General features: G+C 39.2%; 1 protein-coding gene across 8 annotated transcripts in view; it reads left to right on the forward strand.

Moving 5' to 3' along the window:
- Positions 1–13368, forward strand: part of FRY (FRY microtubule binding protein) — a 364004-nt gene that overhangs the window by 125450 nt on the left and 225186 nt on the right. For 6 of the 8 annotated variants that reach the window (XM_067562954.1, XM_067562948.1, XM_067562949.1 and 3 more), the window contains one exon: positions 7460–7659. In XM_067562954.1, the coding sequence (XP_067419055.1) occupies positions 7540–7659 (120 nt within the window). In that variant the 5' untranslated portion in view covers positions 7460–7539. Of the gene's footprint in view, positions 1–2744; positions 2978–5781; positions 5993–7459; positions 7660–13368 lie in introns of those variants that run through there. The other 2 variants (XM_067562952.1, XM_067562955.1) reach the window with 2 other exon arrangements.

Below are 13368 nucleotides of genomic sequence, written 5' to 3' on the forward strand. Positions count from 1 at the left end.
CTAAGCTTCAGGGCCCTGCTCTTCTACTTCCTGTCCCGCTATCATACTTCCTGAGGGGGGGAAGAGAAGAGTTTAGCTGACCCCGACAGGGTGAGTTAACCTCTTCTGTGGCGGAATGAGGCCATTCTGCCTCATTACATTGCCACATTGCAGTACCTGATAGGTTGTATTGTAGTTGGAGAGAAGTAAACAATTTATTTTGGTCCTCACTTATTAATTGGGAGATATATAGTATGCCACATTCCATCCAGGTTAACCACATTATCATCATTTTCCCAATTTTTAGCATGGGATTTCCCCAGACTGCGCCTCCACAAAGGTTAAGGATGTGGGAGATCCCAGATATCTACACTGAGATTATTGCCCATCTTTTCTGTCTAGACTGCATTTTAACCTGTTTTTCATTAATGTAAGACAAATCCATACAGCTGAGTGGTGTCATTTTAGGCTAAAGCGCAAAACACTGGCAGCATGTTAAGTGTTTAAGATGATAAGATAAGATACAGAGTAAATAAAACTGATCATAATATGATTAAAAAGCACCAAATTATGGACAGTCTTGGAAATGGTGTAATAATATCATAAATGCTCCAGCTCAAAGGATAAATAAATAAAACAAAACTACATCCATTGTTTTAAAACCTGACCACCATTATTTAGAAATCCTAGTCTTTAATAAGGAAAGATGCCAAATTGAAACGTGATAAGGAGAGTTCTTGATAGATAATCAGGATTGGATATAGGGACACTATAAAATAAAGGAGCCTCAAATGTAATCCTCAATTCTGTTATGTTGTAACAATCAATATTTGCCAAAAGTAGAAAAAACAAAAAGAGCATAGATTTTAATTTGCTTTTGTACAAACAAAAAAATTTAGATTATTATTTGTAAACAGACTGTTGAATAATAATACTTTGCAGAAATAAGGGCTTTCAACTGAGGAGCCAACTCTTTACAGTTAATTTAACCTCACAACATTCCTCCCAGGGAGGAATTATACTCCCCCCACAGAGGCGACACACCGCATTACTTCTCCCTCCACCCCATGTTTGCTTCTGGCTTGTGATGAGCATGCTTGCCCAGATTGAGCATGCTCAGTAACACTGCTAAAGCCAACTGCCTTCACTCTGCCCCCTCACTATCAACAGGCCTGGGTTATCTCTGCTTACCCCCAGTGGGTCATCTCTGCTTACCCCAACTTTACAGTGGGGAAACTAATGTAAAGAGAGGTTAAGTGGGTATGACATAGAACATTTTCTAAGTTCTGGGTGCAAGCTGCTTCGTGTATCAGTCAAAAGCACATACAAATGTGGATATAATTTCCTTTCTCTAGCATTGGAAACCCATTGCATTTCAGTTTGCATTGAACCTGGAATGCACTCGCCTAAAGAGCAAGAGGTATGAAATTACCTTTTGAATACATATCTCTCACGTATAATGACCTCACGATGCAAATGCTGATTTTGCATTTATCAGAACCAGCTGCTGCCAGCTTGCCCTTGTATTATAAAAATGTGTAAAACAAATATCAAATTTAATCTGCAAGCAAATATTCATATTGGGTGAAATTGATTCTTGTGCAGCGGTTAAGGCCAAGGCCTATACACTACATAAATTCCCTTTTGTCCCTCGAAGAATGCCATTATTTGGACTTACCTGTGCATAGAACTTGTGCTGGCCCTCTTTCCGAGGTGAATTTCACCCATTGAGTATAAATCTGCAAAAAACCAGGGTAGAGAGTAATACTCTAAGACTCAACTTCAGCAATATTAGTTGGTCAGTGTAGTATCACCTAGGTTTTTAAATAGCGTTTTAGGTGTGTTGTCTTCATATGATACATTGTTTAAATAGTTAGTGTATATCACGTTATTGTTAATTTTAGATCTGTATTGATCATCTTTTTTGTTCCTGAAAATAAAGTAAATTAATGATGCAAAGTTATATTTACATTAACAACATACTATAAAAATCTCAGATGTGTGTCTGTGAAAGCATATTCTCCCTGATCAGTTCTTGTGACTAAAATGAAATTAATCTCTTACACTTTCAATTTGTTTTAAGCGTTGAATTTTATTTTCCTTGCCTGACAGTCTCTCACTAATCTGGGAGGGGTTTTTTTTTCCAAAGAGCAGTAAAGCTTCTGTTTGCCAACCTTGCTGCTATGTACTTGGCCTTGTAAACTAAATTCTTAACAATTTGGTTTATAGTGTGTGTCTTTTTTAATATTATAATTATAGTTTTGAAACCAAACACATTTCCTTAAGAGTTATTCCAGTAGACGTTCACTGTGTAATTTTCCTTAAGGATGTGTGGTTTCTCACTGATTCTTTGGCATGGAAAAAGGATACTATGTTGGTTTTGTCTCAAGGAATTTAAATTGTTTGTAGGTATGGCCAAAAGTCCTTAGTTACAAAACAAAGTTTTTATCACCCATCTTCTATTATCTCTATCCTTAACATTTCTTTACTAAATGCTTTCAGCTTGAACTGTGTGATAATACATATATTTGATATACATGGTTTGTTTATGCCAAATTGCGTTAGCCAGTCTCATGTTCTTGGAGTGCTTGAAGTAGTTTCACTAATCTGTCAGTATAGTATGTGCTTTTGGATAAATATAGACATGCAGCCACTCTGCAAGTTGTAGGTCATCATCATATGCTGAAGCTAAAAATTACCCTTTGGTTATGGAAAGCCTGATCTGATCAGGGGGTTTGCTCTAGCTTCAGTACTTGCCTATTTAAAAAAAAAATAAAACCACCAACAACAAAAAACCTAAATGAAATGCCTGTCTGGATGCCAAAGAAAAACGTATAGTGAAAGTGTGAAACAGGATCATGAAACAAGTAATTACTTTCTCAATTTTAGTAAGAAAACGATTTTGAGAATTGGAACTTCTCAGTTATTTTCAGGCTCATGGATATTACAGTAGTCTGTTGGAGAAGATCCAGTGTGGTCAGCTTTATAAAAGGTCTTGGTAGGTATAAAAGCATTGGGAGTGTGTGTTTTAGTGTGTCTCATTAGCCTGCATGTTGCTAGATTCCAAATTTGACACTCTTTAGTTAAAGAAAATAATGTATTCTTTTTCTGGTTAAAGGTAATGAGAAGTCACTAACAGTGTTTTACTATAGTTGTTCCCACTGTGTTGCAAATTTTTAACTTGCACAAACTAGATTGATTTTTCTGTTTTGCTTGATCTGCGAGTTTGAAGAGAAGTTTCTGCAGTATGGTGTACAAGAAGTACCAAGAAAATAGCATAATAATTTAGTTTTCTACTCCTCACATTTTATCAGCTTAGTGCATATGTATGTATTAAAATCACTGTGCTTTCTTAGAACTCTTACTGTAGTAATTGTTTTTATCACATCAGAAAAGCAGTTTATTTACAATATAAAAAGAATTAACAGTGAAATAACATACGTTTTAATGCAGTTATCCAGTTTACAGTGATAGCACAGGGTCATAGAGTTACGTGGATATTTCATTGAAACTTCTATAATATTTCTTTCTCACATTTAAAGAAAATGCTGTGCTGTTACAATCTGGTCTTAATGGAAGTGTTCTATAGGGAAGGATTAGTGTTTGTAGGTACAGTTGGTTGTAGGTATGAGAGAATTTAAGCAGTAACTCAAGGTACCAAGCAAAACTGGTTGCTTAATGGAGGTGGTTCTCTAATAAAATTGGACTGGAATTGTACTTGAAATTTTGGAGGTATTTTTGGGATGATCTAATAAAGGTGATATCTTGTACAGATTTTTTAGGGGGCAGGTGTTGTGTGTGGGTGTATCTGTGTGTGTAAAAAATGAAAACAAAAATTTTTTAAAACAACCCTATGTTAAACATTAAGTTTGCAAAGTCAATCACTCAAAAGTTAGGAAATGCCAAAACTGAGGTTGCCAATGCAACCTACATTCGGCCTCCTGGTGTTTATGCATTTTAGTTACGTGATCACATACTATTTTTTCCACAGGACTGTACCCCATGCAGTGCATTGGATGGACGGTGCTCACTGAATGCAAATTAAATATTTTGTTGTATGCTTGTTATTTATGTGTGTTCCTTTGCATTATTTACTGTGTACCATCTAAATCCTGTACCTGTTACAAAATTATTAATTTCCCATGGGATTTTCTATGATGCTGTCATTATAGTGTCTTAGTATTCTTAGTAGGATAGGATGTGATCATGTAATTAATAGCTGTATCATTATGCATCACTGCAAGGGGATCACATTAAGGTTACGCAGGCAACCTTAATTCTGGCATTTCCTAAATTTTGAGTGCTTGGCTTTGCAACCCTAGCATTCTATTAATTTAGTTTTTTTATGTACTACATAGTTTTTTCTGTGCATATATAGATACTACAGAACTTACTACATAGTGTACACGTTACAGATGTCATTCAGTTTTTCTTATAAATCAGAAGGCAAAATTTAAAAAATTGGATATTTGCATTTATTCAGCACTTATGAAAATCAGGAACCTAAGTATAGTTTTAGGAGGCTAACAGGCATTCAGCTTTGAAAATGTTGTCTATAGTAATTAGTAGTAATAAGTTCTTGCTCCATTTTCTCTGTCCTTCTGCAAGTGCAAAACTAGTCCCTACAATATATTCGTAAAGTGTGGGTCTGCTGTGAAAAGTAACTGTGCAAAAATTGTATGTACGTACTTAGCAGACCTGCTGCTTGGCATAAACAGTCCCATCTGTTGAAGGTAATGACAAACACAAGTTCTCACTTATTTTACTAAGATCAGCATTATAGAGGCAACACTATGGAAGAGTGAACTGGGTTCTGTTCTGGCTCACAGATCATCAGTAGAGTTGCCAATGAAGTTCCAATTGCTGGGCTAAACTTTTTACTCTTTTACTATGCAAATCTGTGAGACAAGAGACAAGATATTACAACAGAAGGCAGAAATTGCATACAATACTTGCACAGATATAAATGAGGATAGAATTTGAGCTGTCAGATCTTCTTCAGGGTGGTAATGTTGCCTTTCAGGCCTGTGATCGAATATGTGGTACAAGCATTAGAAAATGATTATTTTACTTGTAAACTAAACAAATTTAAAGTCAGAAATTGCACAAAAAACTTGGGACTCTGTTGCCATTTTACATAATCTCTTTGCAGTGAAGAGCTTCACTAAAAGCGTTTGGTCCATTGTTAAAAGACTCAAGTGAAAGAACTTCTGTGCGTATCTTGGGAGAAACTTCCATCATCTAATAGATTTGATATTCAATATATTTTTCCCCTTTTTCAGTTGCATCCCTTTATTTCTCATACCATTTTTGGACCATCCTAAATGATAATGGGAGAAGAATTTTTTATTTATACTCTTTTCGTTGATTGTTCTCTTCTTCATACACTTTGAAGTACACTTTGAAGTCTGTTGTTGTTAGAATAGCTGATGTAAATGAGGCTCCTTTCTTAGAAACAATTTTATATCAGAAATATAGAATTTCTCTATTTATGATTTGTTATATGCACAATAGCACATTCCCAGCACAGCTTAATTATCATTATTATGTTTTAACAATCAATAATCAATGTAAGGTTTATGGAAATTTAAGCTAGGGGGAGAAAATAATTGGTAATAGCTGTACTAGGGTGTGATCTCATATCTTGTTAATGAAGAGGATAATTCTCAGTGCAGGGCAATATGGATTGGATGTTTGACATCTTTAAAAGTAAGAGCTATGCCAGACACAGAATAGTACATTTACTTCTGTCTATCATTTAAATTATATATAATGGTATTTTAAAAATGGAATTTTGAAAGAAAACTATCTTGTTCCCTGTCTGCAATGCAGTTTCCATCATCTTCAGTGGAAGAATTTTGGACCGAATTCTGGCAGATTCAGAGCACAACCTGCCAAGTGCAGCGCACCCTCAAATGCCATTGAAATCATTGGGAACTAAAGATGCTTAGCACTTGCAGAAACAGGATGTTAAAGTGTTCAGGAAGCATATAAAATATCATTTATTCTTATGGTAAACTCAAATGATTAATATTTGAAAATAACTTTCAGCAGAAGATTTCAAATTTGTCCCAGAAGAGCATATGGTATAGAATGCCAAGAGCCAGTTCTAATCTTAGATGTGTGGTATGCATCACTGGGTATCTGAAAAATTTGCTTCTGTACTTGCAGTTCTCATTTTTTTTCTAACCTGGTAAGATACACACAAAAGCAATGCACGTGCTTTTTGGTGTTTTTCTCTCTGCACTCACCTTCACAGCTGGTCAAAGGTGTTATGATACCTGAATTATAGCAGGAATGTCAGGTGAGCTGCTCCCTGCAGAACTGCTAATAATACCACTTCTTATACTAACTGGAAAGTGAACTACAGAGGATGCAGCCAGCATCACTCCACAAGATCAAACATGTCACTTTTTCCCCACTGAGGACTAAGCCTCTTCTGGTTTAAAGTTGGGAATTTAAGTTTAGGGATCTCATGCATAGAAAAGCAGTATTGGCATTTGCTTTATTTCAATTTGAGTTAATTATAAGAAACAGGAGCAGAGCTAAATACAATACACGTTGTCTTCATAATTATGGGCTTGGTAAAAATATTAATAAAACTAGTGTTTTGTCCTTTCAGGTAAACTGATAAAATAATAGATGTTCAGTATCAGAGAAAATATTTGGGCCCTGACTCTTTTCACATATGGTGAAACTAAATGGACTTACTCCTGATTTACATCAGAATAAGTGAGAAGAAAATCAGGCCCTCTATATTCTGTTTTTAACAAAAAATAGTTATACGCCTGATATTTGTGGGAGTTGAGCATTTTGAATAACAATAACGAGAATAGTTGATAATTGAGCTATAACAACGAGAGTCCTCTAGCACCTTAAAGACTAACACATTTCTGCAGGCATAAGTTTTCATGGGCTGCAACCCACTTCGTCAGACAAAGTTGCAGCCCACGAAAGCTTATGCCTGCAGAAATGTGTTAGTCTTTAAGGTGCTACAGGACTCTCGTTGTTTTTACTGTATACAGACTAACACGGCTACCCCTCTGGAATTGAGCTATAATGATTTTGCATGGAAGATAAGGTGATGATAAACTGGAGCGTTATTAAGAGAGCTGGGTAATGGCAAGTCTCATCATGTAAAGACAGTACATAGTGGAACATGAAAAGTGAACTGTATCCAATCATAAGATATATGATGTCATCTACAGTTTCTTGTGGCAATCTAGATCATGTACAGTTTGGGCGCTCTTAAAATAATACATAGGTATCGTACCAACAAAGACCACGGAACCTCGTATAACATTCACATTTTTGTTCAATAAATGCACAGCTTACTTTCAGTATTTATTTTTATGTTGTATGTTGGCCTGATTATCATCTAATCTGTTGCTTTTTTTCACTGATAAGAAATTGCAATAGTCTTAGAAAACTAAAGCATGTAGATGTTGCCAAAAATAAACATATTTCTTGTACATTTCAGCCTCTCCAGTTGGTAACGGATACATCAAACCACCAGTTCCACCTGTTTCTGGCACACAAAAGGAAAAGGGACCTCCAGCCATGTTGCCCATCAGTGTTGACCCAGACAGTAAACCAGGCGAATATGTCTTGAAGAGCTTATTTGTTAATTTTACAACTCAGGCTGAACGCAAAATTCGCATCATCATGGCAGAGCCCCTGGTGAGTAAAAGGGAAATCCTAAAAAAAATTAAGCTCCATAGAGTTTATAGTTAAGTCGATCTTGTGCTGAAATGTGGTGTTTATTATGAAATTTCTAGTCCGTATTAGATTATTATATAAATTTCAGTAATGTTTCAAAATGTCAATGGTTCTCAAAAACTAAAACATGAAAATCTGTAGTGCAACAACCTGTATTTTACTTCCATGATAAAAGTAGGCTTTTAAGAATTATTTCACTTGACCTAATGTTGCAATTCCTAATATTCCAGCACGTAACTAGACTTTTGTTACCTTTAACCCAAAACTACTTTTTATTTACTTTTTTATGGTCCTGAATAGGCCAGTAATAGTTCTGCAGCACATATTTTAGCTAGAATTGCATCTCTTAAAATAATTAAGAACCTAGATTATAGGGAAACTTTTGTAGTGACTGATAACATTTTGCTATAGAACACTGTTTAGATCATCTAGAAAATCTGATTAGACCCCGATATCTTTAGGATTCTAGAGATTCCCAAAGGTAGGGAAGTCCAGATTGTGTTGGCTCTGATGAAATGTGACTAGATGTAACTTTTGATTTAGATTTGGGAGGGTTTGTTGTACTTAGAAGTATTTCTTCCCTCTGTAACACTGTGCAGATGGAAGATGATATCTTGCATAATTTTATCAGAGGTAAAAGACTGGGAAAAAAATTTAAGCACAGCCTGGCAAAAAGAAGCAATCTGCTTGTGGTGGGGAGGGAAAGGGAGGGACAATCCAGTTAATTTTCTTTCCAGATGTCTCCAAATAAATTAGAGAGAGTAAAATAAAGTAAAATCAACCATGGTACAGGTCTTCTTGGGTAGAGGGAATGCCAGCAGCAGTTTGGTACCAAACAATCTTCATATTACCTGCAGTTAATGCTTTTAAACGTATGAAAACAAAATATTGCTGTGAAATTGCTAAATAAGATAAGATAAATGACAATTAGGTGGATTCTGAAGAAAAGTTGCAAGGAGACGGAATATTGAGAAATACCTCTGTATTGGGGTCATTTCTGTAGCCCTTGAATACTTAACCATGTGGTTCCATTTAATGTTTCGGGAATAGACATAAGAACTTAAGAATGGTCATACTGTGTCAGACCAATGGTTCATCTGGCCCGTATCCTGTCTTCTGACAATGGCCAGTGCCAGGTGCTTCAGAGGGAGTGAACCAAAGAGGGCAATTATTGAATGATCCATCCCCTCTCATCCAGTCCCAGCTTCTGGCAGTCAGAGGTTTAGAGTCACCTGGAGCATGGGATTACATCCCTGACCATGTTGGCTAATTGCCATTGATGGACCTATCCTCCATGAACTTACCTAATTCTTTTTTGAATCCAGTTATACTTTTGGCCTTCACAACATCCCCTGATGAGTTCCACAGGTTTACTGTGCGTTGTATGAAGAAATGGTTCCTTTTGTTTGTTTTAAGCTGCTGAAGAATTGGTAGGGGAAGTAGAAGAGGTTGGCAACCTGAGCAGCAGTGACCATGAGATGATTGAGTTCAGAAGAAAAAAAGGAGAGCAGCCGAATATGGACCCTGGACTTCAGAAAAGCAGACTTTGACTTCCACAGGGAACGGATGGGCAGGATCCCCGGGAGGCTATTATGAGGGGGAAAATGAGTCCAGGGGAGCTGGCTGTGTTTTAAAGATATCTTATTGAGGGCACAGGAACAAACCATCCCGATGACCAGAAAGAATAGCAAATATGGCAGGTGACCAGCTTGGATTAACAGAGAAGTCTTCGGTGAGTTTAAACACAATAAGGAAGCTTACAAGAAGTGGTAGTTTGGACAGATGCTTAGGGAGTATAAAAATATTGCTCAAGCATGCAGGGATGAAATCAGGCAGGCCAAAGCACAATTGGAGTTGCAGCCAGCAAGAATCATAGAATCATAGAATATTAGAGTTGGAAGGGACCTCAGGAGGTCATCTAGTCCAACCCCCTGCTCAAAGCAGGACTAACCTCAGCTATATCATCCCAGCCAGGGCTTTGTCAAGCCTCAGCTTAAAAACCTCTAAGGATGGAGATTCCATCACCTCTCTAGGTAACCCATTCCAGTGCTTCACCACCCTCCTAGTGAAAAACTTTTTCCTAATGTCCAACCTAGACCTCCCGCCCTGCAACTTGAGACCGTTGCTCCTTGTTCTATCATCTGCCACCACCGAGAACAGCCTAGCCCCATCCTCCCTGGAACCCCCTTTCAGGTAGTTAAAGGATGCTATCAAATCCCCCCTCATTCTTCTCTTCTGCAGACTAAACAAGCCCAGTTCCCTCAGCTTCTCCTCATAAGTCCTGTGCTCCAGCCCCCTAATCATTTTTGTTGCCCTCCGCTGGACTCTCTCCAACTTGTCCACATCCTTTTTGTAGTGGGGGGCCCAAAACTGGACACAATATTCTAAATGTGGCCTCACCAATGCCGAATAGAGGGGAATAATCACTTCCCGTGACCTGCTGGCAATGCCCCTCCTAATGCAGCCCAATATGCTATTAGCCTTCTTGACAACCAGGACACGCTGCTGACTCATATCCAGCTTTTTATCCACTGTTACCCCCAGATCCTTTTCTGCAGAGCTGCTGCCCAGCTCGTCGGTCCCCAGTCTATAGCTGTGCATGGGATTCTTCCTTCCTAAGTGGAGGACTCGGCACTTTTCTTTGTTGAACCTCATTAGATTTCTTTTGGCCCAATCCTCCAGTTTGTTTAGGTCCTTCTGTATCTTATCCCTACCTTCCAGGGTATCTACCACTCCCCCCAGCTTAGTGTCGTCCGCAAACTTGCTGAGGGTGCAATCTACCCCATCCTCCAGATCATTAATAAAGATGTTGAACAAAAGCAAGGGCCATGAAGAGTAACAAGAAGGGTTTCTACAGGTATGTTGGCAACAAGAAGAAGGTCAGAGAAATTGTGGGTCCCTTACTGAATGGGAAGGCAACCTAGTGACAGATGATGTGGAAATAGCTGAAGTACTCAATGCTTTTTTTGCCTTCAGAGACAAGGTCAGCTCCCAGACTACGGCACTGGGAAGTAAGTGTGGGGAAGAGGTGAGCAGCCCTCAGTGGTGAAAGAACAGGTTAATGATTATTTAGAAAAGCTGGACATGCACAAGTCCATGGGGTGCTGAAGGAGTTGGCTGATAATGTGATGGCAGAGCCGTTGACCATTATCTTTGAAAACTCGTGGCAATCAGGGGAGGTTGCCGACGATTGGAAAATGGCAAATATAGTGCCCATCTTTAAAAAAGGGAAGGAGGAGGATCGAGAGAACTACAGACCAGTCAGCCTCACTTCTGTCCCCATAAAAATTATAGAGCAGGTCCTCAAGGAATCCATTTTGAAGCACTTGGAGGAGAGGAAGGTGATAGGGACAGTCCTTGATGGATTCACCAGGGCAAGTCATGCCTGACCAACCTGATTGCCTTCTATGATGAGATGACTGTCTCTGCGGATGTGGAGGAAGCGGTGGACATGATATACTTGACTTCAGCAAAGCTTTTGATACAGTCTCCCACAGTATTCTTGACAGTAAGTTAAAGAAGTATGGGTTGGATGATGGACTATAAAGTGGATAGAAAGCTGGCTAGATCATCCATGAGACTCGATGTCTAGTTGGCAGTCGGTATCAAACGAAGTGCCCTAGGTGTTGGTCCTGGGGCCGATTTTGTTTAACATCTTCATTAATGATCTGGAGGATGGAATGGATTGCACCCTCAGCAAGTTTGCAGATGACACTAAGCTGGGGGGAGTGATAGATATCCTGGAGGGTAGGGATAGGATTCAAAGAGACCTCAATAAATTGGAGGATTGGGCCAAAAGAAATCTGATGAGGTTCACCAACGACAAGTGTGGAGTCCTTCACTTGAAAGGGAAGAATCCCATGAACTGCTACAGGCTGGGACTGACTGGTAAGCAGCAGTTCTGCAGAAAAGGACCTAGGAGTTACAGTGGATAAAAAGCTGGATATGAGTCAACAGTGTGCCCTTGTTGCCAAGGAGGCTAATGGCATCTTGGACTTCATTAGTAGGATCATTGCCAGCAGATCGAGGGAAGTGATTATTCCCCTCTATTTGGAACAGGTGAGGCCACATCTAAAGTATTGTGTGCAGATTTGGGCCCCCCACTACAAAAATGATGTGGACAAATTGGAGAGAGTCCAGTGGATGGCAATGCAAATGATTAGGAGGCTGAGGCACATGACTTTTGAGGAGAGGCCAAGGGAACTAGGTTTATTTAGGGTATGTTTATATTGACGGCGGCACCGTTGGCACTGACAGATCGATTCTGCAGGATTTATTGAGCAGCAGCAGAGACCCACTCAATCGATCCGGAAGTTGACACCATTAATCCACTCCCACAAAAAGAGTAATGCTGCGTTGACAGGAGGGCATTTCCCATCAGCTCAGCATAGTGAGGACACTGCGGTAGGTAGACGTTAGGAAGTTGACAGGAGATACGCAAGCTATTCCATGTAGCTTGTGTATGTCCTGTCGACTGCCGCTGAATTTCTCTGGCAGGCTTCAGTCTGCAGAAAAGACGAGTGAGCGGGGCATCCAGTAGCAGCTTTCAACTACCTAAGTGGGGGTTCCAAAGAGGATGGAGCTAGGCTGTTCTCAGTGGTGGCAGATAACAGAACAAGGAGCAATGGTCTCAAGTTGCAGTGGGGGAGGTCTAGGTTGGATATTAGGAAAAAGTTTTTCACTAGGAGGGTGGTGAAGCACTGGAATGGATTATCTAGGGAGGTGGTGTAATCTCCATCCTTAGAGGTTTGATAAACCCTGGCTGGGATGATTTAGTTGGGGTTGGTACTGCTTTGAGCAGGGGATTGGACTACATGACTTCCTGAGGTCCCTTTCAGCCCTAATCTTCTATGATTCTATGCTGCCTATTAATTTCATTGGGTGACCCCTCGTTATTGTATTTTGTGAAAACTTAAATAACACTTCCCTATCACTTTCCCTACACCACTCATGATTTTATAGCCTTGTCAGATCCCCCATTAGGCGTCTCTTTTCTAAGATGAACAATCCCAGTCTTTTTAATCTCTCCTCATATGGAAGGTATTCCATACCCCTAGTCATTTTTGTTGTTCTTCTTTGTTCTTTTTCTAGTTCTAAGGATATGTCTACACTGCCGGTAACATTGTCGGCAGTGCAGGATCAATTCTCTGGGATCGATTGAGCGGAGGTGGAGACCCGCTCAATCAATCCGGAAGTTGATGCCGTTAATCCATCCCTACAAAAAGAGTAACGTTGTGTCAACCAGAGGGCATTTCCCGTTGGTGCAGCAGAGTGGGAGTGCTGCGGTAAGTAGAAGTTAGGAAGTCGATGGGAGATACGCAAGCTACTTTATGTAGCTTGCGTATCTCCCATCGACTGCCACCGAAATCCGCTGACAGTGTAGACCAAACCTAATACCTTTTTCTGAGATGAGGTGACCAGAAACATACATAATATTCAAAGTGTGGACATCCCACTGATTTATATAGTGGTGTTATGATATTTTCTGTCTCATTATCTATCCCTTTCCTAATATTCTTTATTGGCTGCCACTGCACATTGAACAAATGTTCTGAGTGGAAGTAAAAAAACTAAAATACAATTAAATAGAGACTTAAAATAGTGTCTCTGTTTTTCCCCAGTTCACCTTGTGTTAAGATGACATGCATTTGCAATGTGTTGATATGTTCA

The sequence above is a fragment of the Emydura macquarii genome, unplaced genomic scaffold (genome assembly GCF_026122565.2).
Source record: "Emydura macquarii macquarii isolate MOO-44397 ecotype Brisbane River unplaced genomic scaffold, CSIRO-AGI_Emac_v2 contig_2473, whole genome shotgun sequence".
Lineage (NCBI taxonomy): Eukaryota > Metazoa > Chordata > Testudines > Chelidae > Emydura > Emydura macquarii.